The 15384-nt window shown below is 47.0% G+C and overlaps 1 protein-coding gene across 1 annotated transcript in view; it reads left to right on the top strand.

Annotated features, from left to right (window-relative positions):
• LOC144770897 (uncharacterized) overlaps positions 1 to 12315 on the top strand; it is a 32925-nt gene extending 20610 nt beyond the window's left edge. The window contains exons 2-4 of the mRNA XM_078655689.1: positions 5862 to 6077; positions 11429 to 11538; positions 12249 to 12315. Of these exons, the coding sequence (XP_078511815.1) occupies positions 5862 to 6077; positions 11429 to 11538; positions 12249 to 12269 (347 nt within the window). The 3' untranslated portion in view covers positions 12270 to 12315. The remainder of the gene's footprint in view (positions 1 to 5861; positions 6078 to 11428; positions 11539 to 12248) is intronic.
• Positions 12316 to 15384: the final 3069 nt, after the last annotated feature.

Here is a 15384-nt window from a genome sequence, read left to right on the forward strand (position 1 = left end):
AAGCTTCCCTCTCTTATAGAAGGCAGGAAGGGCAGTCTTCCATTCACTGCACAACAGATGCACAGGGCAGACGAGTCCAAGCTTCCCTCTCTTATAGAAGGCAGGAAGGGCAGTCTTCCATTCACTGCACAACAGATGCACAGGGCAGACGAGTCCAAGCTTCCCTCTCTTATAGAAGGCAGGAAGGGCAGTCTTCCATTCACTGCACAACAGATGCACAGGGCAGACGAGTCCAAGCTTCCCTCTCTTATAGAGGCAGTCAGGGCAGACGAGCCCAAGCTTCCCTCTCTTATAGAAGGCAGTCAGGGCAGTCTTCCATTCACTGTACAACAGATGCACAGGGCAGACGAGTCCAAGCTTCCTCTCTTATAGAAGGGAGTCAGGGCAGTCTTCCATTCACTGTACAACAGATGCACAGGGCAGACGAGTCCAAGCTTCCCTCTCTTATAGAGGCAGTCAGGGCAGACGAGCCCAAGCTTCCCTCTCTTATAGAAGGCAGTCAGGGCAGTCTTCCATTCACTGCACAATAGATGCACAGGGCAGACGAGTCCAAGCTTCCCTCTCTTATAGAAGGCAGGAAGGGCAGTCTTCCATTCACTGCACAACAGATGCACAGGGCAGACGACTCCAAGCTTCCCTCTCTTATAGAAGGCAGTCAGGGCAGTCTTCCATTCACTGCACAACAGATGCACAGGGCAGACGAGTCCAAGCTTCCCTCTCTTATAGAAGGCAGGAAGGGCAGTCTTCCATTCACTGCACAACAGATGCACAGGGCAGACGAGTCCAAGCTTCCCTCTCTTATAGAAGGCAGGAAGGGCAGTCTTCCATTCACTGCACAATAGATGCACAGGGCAGACGAGTCCAAGCTTCCCTCTCTTATAGAAGGCAGGAAGGGCAGTCTTCCATTCACTGCACATCAGATGCACAGGGCAGACGAGTCCAAGCTTCCCTCTCATATAGAAGGCAGGAAGGGCAGTCTTCCATTCACTGCACGAGAGATGCACAGGGCAGACGAGTCCAAGCTTCCCTCTCTTATAGAGGCAGTCAGGGCAGTCTTCCATTCACTGCACAACAGATGCACAGGGCAGACGAGTCCAAGCTTCCCTCTCTTATAGAAGGCATAAAGGGCTGTCTTCCATTCACTGCACAACAGGTGCACAGGGCAGACGAGTCCAAGCTTCCCTCTCTTATAGAGGCAGGAAGGGCAGTCTTCCATTCACTGCACAACAGATGCACAGGGCAGACAAGTCCAAGCTTCCCTCTCTTATAGAGGCAGGAAGGGCAGTCTTCCATTCACTGCACAACAGATGCACAGGGCAGACGAGTCCAAGCTTCCCTCTCTTATAGAGGCAGTCAGGGCAGTCTTCCATTCACTGTACAACAGATGCACAGGGCAGACGAGTCTAAGCTTCCCTCTCCTATAGAAGGCAGGAAGGGCAGTCTTCCATTCACTGTACAACATATGGACAGGGCAGAAGAGTCCAAGCTTCCCTCTCTTATAGAAGGCAGGAAGGGCAGTCTTCCATTCACTGCACAACAGATGAACAGGGCAGACAAGTCCAAGCTTCCCTCTCTTATAGGAGGCAGTCAGGGCAGTCTTCCGTTCACTGCACAACAGATGCACAGGGCAGACGAGTCCAAGCTTCCCTCTCTTATAGAAGGCAGGAAGGGCAGTCTTCCATTCACTGCACAACAGATGCACAGGGCAGACGAGTCCAAGCTTCCCTCTCTTATAGAGGCAGGAAGGGCAGTCTTCCATTCACTGTACAACAGATGCACAGGGCAGACGAGTGCAAGCTTCCCTCTCTTATAGAAGGCAGGAAGGGCAGTCTTCCATTCTCTGCACAACAGATGCACAGGGCAGACGAGTCCAAGCTTCCCTCTCTTATAGAAGGCAGGAAGGGCAGTCTTCCATTCACTGCACAACAGATGCACAGGGCAGACGAGTCCAAGCTTCTCTCTCTGAAAGAGGCAGGAAGGGCAGTCTTCCATTCACTGCACAACAGATGGACAGGGCAGAAGAGTCCAAGCTTCCCTCTCTTATAGAGGCAGTCAGGGCAGTCTTCCATTCACTGCACAACAGGTGCACAGGGCAGACGAGTCCAAGCTTCCCTCTCTTATAGAAGGCAGGAAGGGCAGTCTTCCATTCACTGCACGACAGATGCACAGGGCAGACGAGTCCAAGCTTCCCTCTCTTATAGGAGGCAGTCAGGGCAGTCTTCCATTCACGGCACAACAGGTGCACAGGGCAGACGAGTCCAAGTTTCCCTCTCTTATAGAAGGCAGGAAGGGCAGTCTTCCATTCACTGCACGACAGATGCACAGGGCAGACGAGTCCAAGCTTCCCTCTCTTATAGAAGGCTGGGAGGGCAGTCTTCCATTCACTGCACAACAGATGCACAGGGCAGACGAGTCCAAGCTTCCCTCTCTTATAGAAGGCAGGAAGGGCAGTCTTCCATTCACTGCACAACAGATGCACAGGGCAGACGAGTCAAAGCTTCCCTCTCTTATAGAGGCAGGAAGGGCAGTCTTCCATTCACTGCACAACAGATGCACAGTGCAGACGAGTCCAAGCTTCCCTCTCTTATAGGAGGCAGTCAGGGCAGTCTTCACTGCACAACAGATGCACAGGGCAGACGAGTCCAAGCTTCCGTCTCTTATAGAAGGCAGGAAGGGCAGTCTTCCATTCACTGCACAACAGATGCACAGGGCAGACGAGTCCAAGCTTCCCTCTCTTATAGAAAGCAGGAAGGGCAGTCTTCCATTCACTTCACAACAGATGCACAGGGCAGATGAGTCTAAAATTCCCTCTCTTATAGAAGGCAGGAAGGGCAGTCTTCTATTCACTGCACAACAGATGCACAGGGCAGACGAGTCCAAGCTTCCCTCTCTTATAGAGGCAGGAAGGGCAGTCTTCCATTCACTGCACAACAGATGCACACGGCAGACGAGTCCAAGCTTCCCTCTCTTATAGAGGCAGGAAGGGCAGTCTTCCATTCACTGCACAACAGATGCACAGGGCAGACGAGTCCAAGCTTCCCTCTCTTATAGAGGCAGTCAGGGCAGTCTTCCATTCACTGCACAACAGATGCACAGGGCATACGAGTCCAAGCTTCCCTCTCTTATAAAGGCAGTCAGGGCAGTCTTCCATTCACTGCACAACAGATGCACAGGGCATATGAGTCCAAGCTTCCCTCTCTTATAGGAGGCAGTCAGGGCAGTCTTCCATTCACTGCACGACAGATGCACAGGGCAGACGAGTCCAAGCTTCCCTCTCTTACAGAAGGCAGGAAGGGCAGTCTTCCATTCACTGCACAACAGATGCACAGGGCAGACCAGCCAAGCTTCCCTCTCTTATAGAAGGCAGGAAGGGCAGTCTTTCATTCACTGCACAACAGATGCACAGGGCAGACGAGGCCAAGCTTCCCTCTCTTATAGAGGCAGAGAGGGCAGTCTTCCATTCACTGCACAACAGATGCACAGGGCAGACGAGTCCAAGCTTCCCTCTCTTATAGAAGGCAGGAAGGGCAGTCTTCCATTCACTGCACAATAGATGCACAGGGCAGACGAGTCCAAGCTTCCCTCTCTTATAGAAGGCAGGAAGGGCAGTCTTCCATTCACTGCACAGATGCACAGGGCAGACGAGTCCAAGCTTCCCTCTCTTATAGAAGGCAGTCAGGGCAGTCTTCCATTCACTGCACAACAGATGCACAGGGCAGACGAGTCCAAGCTTCCCTCTCTTATAGAAGGCAGGAAGGGCAGTCTTCCATTCACTGCACAACAGATGCACAGGGCAGACGAGTCCAAGCTTCCCTCTCTTATAGAGGCAGTCAGGGCAGTCTTCCATTCACTGCACAACAGATGCACAGGGCAGACGAGTCCAAGCTTCCCTCTCTTAAAGAGGCAGGAAGGGCAGTCTTCCATTCACTGCACAACAGATGCACAGGGCAGACGAGTCCAAGCTTCCCTCTCTTACAGAAGGCAGTCTGGGCAGTCTTCCATTCACTGCACAACAGATGCACAGGGAAGACGAGTCCAAGCTTCCCTCTCTTATAGAAGGCAGGAAGGGCAGTCTTCCATTCACTGCACAACAGATGCACAGGGCAGACGAGTCCAAGCTTCCCTCTCTTATAGAGGCAGGAAGGGTAGTCTTCCATTCACTTCACAACAGTTGCACAGGGCAGACGAGTCCAAGCTTCCCTCTCCTATAGAAGGCAGGAAGGGCAGTCTTCCATTCACTGCACAACAAATGCACAGGGCAGACGAGTCCAAGCTTCCCTCTCCTATAGAAGGCAGGAAGGGCAGTCTTCCATTCACTTCACAACAGATGCACAGGGCAGACGAGTCCAAGCTTCCCTCTCTTATAGAGGCAGGAAGGGTAGTCTTCCATTCACTTCACAACAGATGCACAGGGCAGACGAGTCCAAGCTTCCCTCTCTTGTAGGAGGCAGGAAGGGCAGTCTTCTATTCACTGCACAACAGATGCACAGGGCAGACGAGTCCAAGCTTCCCTCTCTTATAGAGGCAGGAAGGGCAGTCTTCCATTCACTTCACAACAGATGCACAGGGCAGACGAGTCCAAGCTTCCCTCTCTTATAGAGGCAGGAAGGGTAGTCTTCCATTCACTTCACAACAGATGCACAGGGCAGACGAGTCCAAGCTTCCCTCTCTTATAGAAGGCAGGAAGGGCAGTCTTCCATTCACTGTATAACAGATGCACAGGGCAGACGAGTCCAAGCTTCCCTCTCTTATAGAAGGCAGGAAGGGCAGTCTTCCATTCACTGTAGAACAGATGCACAGGGCAGACGAGTCCAAGCTTCCCTCTCCTATAGAAGGCAGGAAGGGTAGTCTTCCATTCACTGCACAGCAGATGCACAGGGCAGACGAGTCCAAGCTTCCCTCTCTTATAGAAGGCAGGAAGGGCAGTCTTCCATTCACTGTATAACAGATGCACAGGGCAGACGAGTCCAAGCTTCCCTCTCTTATAGAAGGCAGGAAGGGCAGTCTTCCATTCACTGTATAACAGATGCACAGGGCAGACGAGTCCAAGCTTCCCTCTCTTATAGAAGGCAGGAAGGGCAGTCTTCCATTCACTGTATAACAGATGCACAGGGCAGACGAGTCCAAGCTTCCCTTTCTTATAGAAGGCAGGAAGGGCAGTCTTCCATTCACTGCACAAGAGATGCACAGGGCAGACGAGTCCAAGCTTCCCTCTCTTATAGAAGGCAGGAAGGGCAGTCTTCCATTCACTGCACAAGAGATGCACAGGGCAGACGAGTCCAAGCTTCCCTCTCTTATAGAGGCAGGAAGGGCAGTCTTCCATTCACTGTATAACAGATGCACAGGGCAGACGAGTCCAAGCTTCCCTCTCTTATAGAGGCAGGAAGGGCAGTCTTCCATTCACTGCACAACAGATGCAAAGGGCAGACGAGTCCAAGCTTCCCTCTCTTATAGAGGCAGGAAGGGCAGTCTTCCATTCACTGCACAACATAACACTACTGTTACACACGTCATTCACAGGACCAACTAATGGAACCTTGATGCTCACATGCTAAGAGAGCACAAGTTCTTGAAGCATTCTGTGTATTCCCAAATGAATCTTTGATTGCACAGAATTGTATCCATATTTTTCTTTGTTCCATACTGTGAAAATCATTAAATGCTTATAATGAGGGCAGGTTTCGAAATGGAAATAGACTTAAAACAAAGTTTATAAGGTAATTGCATGATTTTCGGTGCCATCATTTCCAGCAAATTAATGTGACGTCAAACTCTGCCCATTACGCCAAATTGTGCCGCTAAGGCTTTCTTTGAAGTGCGTGCCCTGTATTACATGCTGTGTATGTTTTGTTCATCCGAAGAGAGCGCTGGGTATTGCCCGGATGTCATTACTCCTCGTTGTGTGAATGGAACCAGTCGAACAGCTGTGAACTGCACTACCCAGGGGACCCTGCCGAGCTCAGCCCCGGACTGCACCAATGTCCGAGCCAAGACCTGCAGCGTCCACTCAGAATGTCCGACTCCTCAGAAGTGCTGCCAGACCAGCTGCGGCACGCGGTGCCTGGAACTCATCCCCTGTGAGTAATGTTCTACCGATCTACTTGGGAAGGTTCTGCTGAATGCTAAGGTTTTTTTTTTTGCAGAGTTTTATATAGCGCGAACTAGACCCGAACCGAATCAGGTATCAGAGCGCTTTACATAGCACCAGTTATGTTACATGAGGACGGACACACATTCATTTTAGGCACTGGGAGATTAAGTGATTTGCCCAGAATCACAGGAGGTTTTGGTGTCGTTACCGAGACTCGAACCCAGATCCCCAGGTCCGAGGTCGAGCGCCCTAGCCGTTAGGCCAACTCCTCTCCCCAAGGTTGCAGCATACCAGGGAAGCCTAGTCTTGATTCCGCCTCATATCTCTTCCTTCCACCACCGTACACTTCCAGGCACTGTATCACATGAATTCTGGGATAGCCCAGTCTTGGGTTCACCTCATGCCTCTTTCTTCCACCACCCTCTACTTCCTGTCTCTTTATCTCATGAATTCTAGGATAGCCCAGTCCTGAGTTCACCTCATGCCTCTTTCTTCCACCACCCTCCACTTCCTGTCTCTTTATCTCATGAATTCTAGGATAGCCCAGTCTTGGGTTCACCTCATGCCTCTTTCTTCCACCACCGTCCACTTCCTGTCTTTGTATCTCATAAATTACAGGGAAGCCTAGTCTTTATTCCACCTTATGCCTCTTTCTTCCATCGCCCTCCACTTCTTGACTCTGTATCTCATGAATATGAAGGATGCCTAGCCTTGAGTTTGCCTCATGCCTCTTTCTTCCACAACCCTCCACTTCCTGCCTATTTAGCTCATGAATTTCAGGGAAGCCTAGTCGTGAGTCGACCTTTTGTGCCTTTTTTCCACCAATCTCCACTTCCTGCCTCTTTAGCTCATGAATACCAACGCTGCCTAATGGCAATTCCACCTCATTCCGCTTTCTTCCACCATCCTACACTCCCTGCCTCTTTATCCCAAGAATACCAATGCAGCCTAATGATGATTCCCCCCATGCCTCTTTCTTCCACCACCTTCCACTTCCGGCCTCTTTATCTCATCAATACCAACACAGCCTAAGGGCAAATCCATCTCACGCCTCTCTCTTTCACCACTCTACCCTTGCTGCAACTTTATCTCATCAATACCAAAGGTGCCAGTATAGATTCTGACTCCACCCTTGTTCTTTAACCACCCTACACTTTGTCTATATTTCATGACTACAGGGGCTCCCCAGTGTCGAATGCACACCAGGCCTCTCTTTTTCACAATCCTACTATTCTTCTCTCTTTATCTCATGAATTACAGGGTAGCCTAGTCTTGATTCCACCTCATGCCTCTTCTTCCACCACCCTACACTTTATTTTTATTTCACAACTCCACACTTGCTGTCTGTTTACCTCATAAATACAGAGGCTCGTTTTGTGTTCATCTCAAACCGATTCCTTCCGGTAAACAACGATAAAGACGCTTGGAATCACAACCCGGTCGTTACCACGACCGCGTTGTGATTCCGCATACCATTACTCGGTAAGTCAGAACAATGACTTGCTGGGAGGGAGGAGGGGGTGTTGGATTTAAAAACCAAGGGCCCGATTCACAGAATAAACTTAAGACTCAAGCTGGAACAACGACTTGCAGAGGGGGGGCGCTGGATGTTGGAATAGTATAATTTACTATTCCAACTCCAGTCTGTGCGGACACTAGGGAAGGTGTTGGGGCCTGATTCACAGAATGAACATAAGACGCAATCCTAAACTTACTACTATTTTGGTATTCACAGAATGCACTTACTACTTTTGGTATTCACAGAAGTTAGGATTTTGTCTTAAGACAGACTTAAGTCAAACTTAAGACAAAATCCTAACTTCTGTGAATACCAAAAGTAGTAAGTTCCAACATCCAGCGCCCGCCCTCCGCAAGTCTTGTTCCAACTTGCGGAGTAATGGTATGTGGAATCACAACGTGGTCGTGATATGACTGCGTTGTTATTCCATGCGAGAAGAAAGACTGTGGGACAAAGAGGTATATTCATTCCTTCCACCATGTGACACTTCCTGTCTCTTGATCTCAATATTGTAATGCCTGGTCTTCATTCCACCTCATGCTTCTTCCTTTCACCATCCTACAATTCCTTTCTCTTTAACCTATGAAAGTCGAGGCTGTCTGGTCTTGATTCCACCTCACACCTCTTTCTGCCATTACCCCGCTCTCATAGACACTTCTCCTCACTCTTTTTTATCTCTGCTTTCTCCTGCAGGCTGTGTGCTCTCTCTCCTTCTTCTTTCCCCCTTTTCTTCCATCGTATCTTGTTTGGATCAAAGTCTGATGACTAAAAATAAGTCCTGCTACCTATAAACGAATGCCAGTGCCCTCCACCTGCGACCACCGGCACAAATTAAGTACTGTCCATTTCAGAAGAGTAGGGAGTGCTGTCTTTTAGTGATGGGCTGAAGGCATCAGTTATGCCAGGAGGAGTCACTTGCATATCATCCCCAAAGTTTGATATAAGATCCCTTTATTTGAGGCAGAAAAGAGCTTCAGAGAGTGACAGCAGACATCCTTGGTACAGATCCTTACAAACTATCTGGTACACTCAGTAGCAACTCCCTAATTCACCTATAAACGTCTATATCTCCCTGGACCTCTAAACAACTCCTCATCCCTTCAGGAGGCAGAGTCTCCTTCCTCATCTTCAGAGGACCTCCACCGGCTCTCCTCACTTATAAGAAAAATCCAACTTTAATGAACTCGTTGTACATTTAAACTGACACTTTTCTTGCCACCAATGGTGCCCGTTACCTTTGAAGTCCTCTTTATTTCATAATATTCCTCTCAGCCACCTAAAAAGACATATGTAACCCTTCAGCTCTGTATGTAGCCCAGCAACTTCAGATGAAGGCATTTTATTGGCCACAGCCAGTTCTCTTTATCTTCCATAAATCAGCTACGTCATGCAGGCATTCTAAGTGAATGCTATTTTAGTGGCACCTTCTAGACACATTTGATGGAGTGGCCCTAGGGCCATCATCCTAAAAATAAACAAGCATTCGGAAAGCCAATAGGTTTGAAATTGGTGGTTAGTTCTTTAGTTTTGTCAATGTGTGAATTATTTTGACATGGTTTGTATAAAACCTTATTGTTGTGGGAGCTGCCAGGCCTCACCAATTGAACATTGGCAAAAGCAAAACTAGTTTTTGGTCACAAAAAGTACACACTGCCACAGTTGTTACTGGCACTGAACAAAACTACTTTGTGTGCCGATATGCTCCTTGTGAAAGAGCAGAATGCTGCCACTCACACTGAAGCCAGCTAATACAGAGAGAGAGAATTTTGTTAAACGCAAACGGCCATGGTCAACGCCAGACCAAATTAGGGGCCCAATTGTTAAAGAAAGTCTCAAAAATGTACCCATGATATGTGTCCTTGCATTTAGTGCAGCTATACGGCTTTCGTGAATCGCCAAGAAGTAGGACAAGAAATAGTACTCCTAGAAAATATTTGTGAACTGCATTTTAGCATGAGCAAATATGCATTTGTAGATCTGCTCATGTGAAAATCTAAGTTTTTGCAAGTTCACTTTTCCTCCAACCACTCTTTTCCCAACTCTGGAGGAAGGTTTACGTCTGCCATTGTCAGGAGAAAATTTCCAACATTTCTCAGTATGGGAAAAGATTAGAGAAGAGTTGTTGAAAACCCTTAACATGCAAGTTAGTCGGTTTGCACAGACTCAAAAGGGCATTTTAACACTGGAACTATTGCTTACCACTACCTTCAGCCCCAGTATGTAGATCTGCGGAAACCTGGCAGCATAAGGGGATTGAACAGTAGGAGTAGGGCACGCACCACAGGGGTGAAAAATCAAGGTGGGAAGGATCAAACGTTGTCGTGTGCAGGCTGGGGCTTCGCTCTCTGAACCATCGAGCGTTAAATTCAAACAAATATTGCAACTCCAGAATAGGGGTTGTCCCCCTGCGCACCACGTGTTTGAATACCCGAGGGTATAATAAAGTTATTCAAAACAACAGGTTGAGTCCATCAAAGTTAGGCCCGAAATGCAAAGGGATATATGAAGTTGTCTGACGCATTTACAAACTAACACTGGAAAGCACATTCCTTGTACAAATGAATAATACAATTTGACAAAGAAAAAAACGATCCGTGAAGTAAAAACTTTGATGGACTCAACCTGTTGTTTTGAATAACTTTATTATACCCTCGGGTATTCAAACACGTGGTGCGCAGGGGGACAACCCCTATTCTGGAGTTGCAATATTAGCATAAGGGGATTGCAATTATTGAAACACTACTATGGTGTGACCCCTGGCATAATCAGAGAGGCTTTATCAGAGCTCTTATATAATGAGATTGCTGCCATAATTTTTCGCCGCACTACCTGGCACCAAAGGGACAAGTGGATTTTATTACAAGTAGATTTATAAAGCAACCTGCCGCAAGGACAAGTAGATATTTTATTAAATTACACACCCCTGGAATTCTTCCAGATCCATAATTCATGGCCCGACCTTCCCAGGCTCCCCTGCCTACAGCATCCTCAAACTCCAATGAACGTGTGCCAACATGCTTTAGGCTGCAAACTAGACTCCTTTAAGCGTTTCCTTCTGATTAGACTTTATTAAGGGCTTCCTTCTGACCCCTACAATCTGCATACTTCCTAGGTGCATCTTACCCTGTGACAAACTTTCAACCCTTGTGACTTCTCGCTGTGCTATGTTCCCGCGTCAACCTCACATGCAACAGCTACATTTCTCTAGATTCCTTTACACGACCCGTCCTGCTCTTGGTTTATCAAAACCCACCACCTCCAGTCCTAGTTGACAAGTTGTGTTAGTTTTATTAATAATCTGTATTTCACTTCAGCTGTATCGCACTTTGGGGCTTATTTACAAGAGGCCTGCGCTGCTGTAGTTTTTTTGACACTCCAGTGGCATAGGCCTGTCAATCGCCTGGTCGCCTTATTAATGAATTGTGAGGCCACACAAAGCTACGCAGCGTGGCTTCATGAATCTACATTAGATCCCTGCATCACGCATGTACAACTTTACGTGGTGCAAAAGTGACACAGAGCTCTCATTAATAAACCCCTAAGTTCGTCTTACCTCAGCTGTGTAACAAGTGCCGCGGCCACTGCAAAGAGGCGAACCCCGGGGTGGACCCAGAAGAAAAAAGGCCAAACAGTCACCTGCCTTAACTTTGCCCCTTTAGTATCTGTCTCTTTAGCGTGGACCCAAGGACAGGGGTAGACATCTTTCTTTCAACGGGGCCTCTGTAGCAACCTCACTGCGCATGTCTGTGCCCAGCGAGGAGTGATCCTTCCGGGAGTAAGTCAGAGGACTTGACACCACCTTTGTGTTTCTTCCCCAGACAAAGCCTGCACGAGCGACGCTGACTGTGCAGGAGAGACCAAGAAATTCTGCAAGGAGAGGACTTGTAGCTCAGACAGCAGTGTAAAGGGGTATCCTGACAAGAAGAAGGTAAGCAAAGAGGAGGAAAGCACGTCTCCATTGACGTAATATGAGTCCTATGGTGTCAGATGCACGCAGGTCTGCCAAGTTTGCCTGGCCCATGCGTGATGTGCTTCCTGTAGGGATGAATCCTGGAAATTAAGTGATGTCACTTCCTGTAGACATGAGTGGTGGAAAAGGGAGTGATGTGCTTCCTGTAGACATGGGTGGTGGAAAATGGAGTGATGTCACTTCCTGTAGAGATGAATGCTGGGGGAAGGGATTGAGTTGTCTGGCTTCCTCATTTTGAGATGGTTTTGATGGAAAACCATAAACGCCTCTTCCCCTTGATATTGAGCTTGGAAGATGCAGTGGTGTCACTTCCTGCTGAGATGAACGGTTTGTGGTACCGTATGTGATGTGGTGGGTGATGTAGAAGCAGTCTTTGGAAAAGAATGTAGTATGATATGTGGCGTGGCCTGGTGTGATATGATGTGGTAGAGCTTGGTGTGGTATATATAGAATGATATGCAGCATCCTGTGACGTATGGTTTATGGTATGATGTATGATACAGGATGTCTTACTTCTGTGGTGTGTCCGGGATAGATTGCTGGTCGAGTCATAGAGTCAGTAGAGGACCCCAAGAGTGGACGACTGTGTGATGGGGAAGGAGAGAGATTGTAACTTCCGGTGCCGCCGTCTCTTGTAATACTTGTATCTTTGTTTTCTGTTTGTCCAGGAAAGGTTGGGACCTCACTAAAACCACGCGCCATGAGAGACCCTAGAAGGTAAAGGAAGAGCTTATATCACCATCGGAAGAAAAACAACCAATTCTGGGCCTGAATCAGATCTTGGTGGACAGGTTACTCCGTCACAAAGGTGACAGATATCCCGTCTGCCGAAATATAAATCCCATAGGATATAATGAGATTTATTTTTCGTCGGACGGGATATCCGTCACTGATCTAAATAAAGCCCTCTGTCCAAGTCCACGCTGTGAACATTTCTGATCCACGGAAGCCCGAATGGTTCACTTTGTATTGAAAATGTCCAGTACGTGTCCTGCCCTCACTTGACCCTGTGCTGTGGTTTGAGGTCCACACCCCGCACACGCCTGAGGTGATACACACAACACCAGGGCCCCGGGCCCCAGAGAGGGTCTCCGGTTCACCATGTGATGCAGAGACCCAAGGCTGAGCGATGTGATCCCAAGTCACCCCTACATGTGATGCGGAAGCTGTGGGCCGACAACCTCCAACATCTGGTGTGCACTGAGCAGACATCCGTGAGCTGTGGAGCAAGGGCCCAGCAACACTCAAGAAACAGCACTGCCTGGTGTGTCTAAGAATGAATGGAATTGCAGTAGTCACTATTGCTAAAAATAAAAAAAGTAAATGCAGAATATCAACAGTGTCACTTTATGGTGTGGGGCTTGTGCCTCTTTCACTTACGATCACGTGGTAGCCATTTTAAAGAACACAGGTTAATGAGCTTCAAACTTATTTGACGTGTATTGTGATTTCGCATATGTGCATTCCCCTGTTAGGGATGTTTAATTTTAGTTTAAATGTTTATGTTTAAAAACAGATGTTTAAATCAGGATAGACATTGCCACCTGCTAATAGTTTCGGTGCTCAGTTAGTGTCGCATGGTTTACAGCGTGCTTCGAGTGTGAGGGAAAACACTGTAGGAACTGCTGGGTACATTTGCTAGTTAAAGGGTGTACATTGGTGTTTTCAATTGGGTTAGGTGGGGTGTGTGAGAGACAAGACTAAACAAGAAACGGGGACAAGAGGCTGGAGAGAAGAAACGGACATGAGAGCCGGTGGAGGGAAATGAAACAGGCATGGGTGTGGGTCAGAGGATGAAACAGGGATGGATAAGGTGATGAAGGAACAGTGGGGGAAGTGGGTTGTGAGATAAAAGAAGCAACATTCGCAGGGCGATGGGAGACGTCCTGCAAATACAAGCACTCATATGGAGTGCTCGAACACAAAGAAACTAATGGCTCTAAAAACAGTAGCAGTGGGAGGACACAAGTAAGTAGCCCGTGTTCCAAAGAAAGGACAAACTCAAGAGACAATATGACACACACATGCCCGGACAAATCAAAAAGCAGCAAATGAGAGCCCTGCTGATGGTAACCAATAGAGACCTATGGGCGTGCTGTAGCCCACTATACTGTAAACAACATGTCTTTAAGAGACAGCGCATGCAAGACTTAAACATAGTTCTTCCACACACTGACCTGTCAGACCAGCCCTTCGGACACTGCCGGATTGCCCTATAGGCAGTTCAACCCTGATGGCTCTGTGTCCTCTTTGCATCACATCTGATTGGCCACAGAATGCCTCTTCCAGAAACAAGCATACCCCCCTACGGCTCTCATTACGAGTGGCTGCCGTTATGTGTAATAATTATCACACACAATATGAACAAACACGGATCTGTACAGAATTTAATGTGTGCAATAATTATCACATATTGTAACTTTTGCCCCTAAAATGGAGCATAAGATGCAGGTTTGATACTCACCTAAAACAAAATCAGCATGCCACTGTATCTCCCTGATAAATACACGCAGGTTTGACTTATCGGAATTCGTCTGTGAGATCTGGATTTCATCGCTTTCGGGCCCTGATTCCTAGTTCATGGGAATCGAAGTGCTATTTACCGCAAGTAATAAATAACGACACCTCGGGGTTAGTTATCTATTAACTAATAACGGCTATCACCAGATTCTGGAGAATAACAAGCTTACTGCACCAAAATCAGCCTGGAACGGTAAACACTGTACACTTTTTCCTGCTAAATTCTGGCTGGTTTGATCTGCCCAAATTTAGCAAAGGGCGAGATATTTAATGCACCCAGTTATTACATATCAGAAGTTACTATAAATATCACAAGTTATTACATATCACAAGTTACTGTACATATCACAAGTTATTACATATCACAAGTTACTGTACATATTACAAGTTATTACATATCACAAGTTATTACATATCACAAGTTACTGTACATATCACAAGTTATTACATATCACAAGTTACTGTACATATTACAAGTTATTACATATCACAAGTTATTACATATCACAAGTTACTGTACATATCACAAGTTATTACATATCACAAGTTACTGTACATGTCACAAGTTATTACATATCACAAGTTACTGTACATATCACAAGTTATTACATATCACAAGTTACTGTACATATTACAAGTTATTACATATCACAAGTTATTACATATCACAAGTTATAACATGTCACAAATATATACATATCACAAGTTACTGTACATATCACAAGTTATTACATATCACAAGTTACTGTACATATCACAAGTTATTACATATCACAAGTTACTGTACATATCACAAGTTATTACATATCACAAGTTACTGTACATATCACAAGTCATTGGGCAGCTCGTAATGAGGGCTTCGGTCTCCTCTGGGCCCCAAAGTGCAGGCAGACCTTTATTCCAAGCCTTCTTGCCTCCTGCCATATCACATGGAAGAGGTAGCTTTGGTGACATTAGCGCAATTCTTGCCCTTCTAGGCGCTAGGTGTGTAAATGTCTCGGAACATTATCTGAGCAGGATAGAAAGTGCTGTAGATGTAACAGGGGGGAAGGGGATTATGCCTCCTCACTTATGTGAGAATTGGAAATGAGCTCTTTTACAGGAACAACTCTTGGCGACAGGATAAGTCCTTTCCGGGTCACCATGTGTTAAGTGTGTACCCCAAAATAGCGCTTTACCTGGGCATATTTTAACCATGAAGTTTATATCTGATCACTGTTTTGTTCTAATAAGTAGGATCTGGCAGAGACACTCTGAATTTACATATAAATGAAAGCATTATAA

The sequence above is a fragment of the Lissotriton helveticus genome, chromosome 7 (assembly GCF_964261635.1).
Source record: "Lissotriton helveticus chromosome 7, aLisHel1.1, whole genome shotgun sequence".
NCBI classification, from domain to species: domain Eukaryota; kingdom Metazoa; phylum Chordata; class Amphibia; order Caudata; family Salamandridae; genus Lissotriton; species Lissotriton helveticus.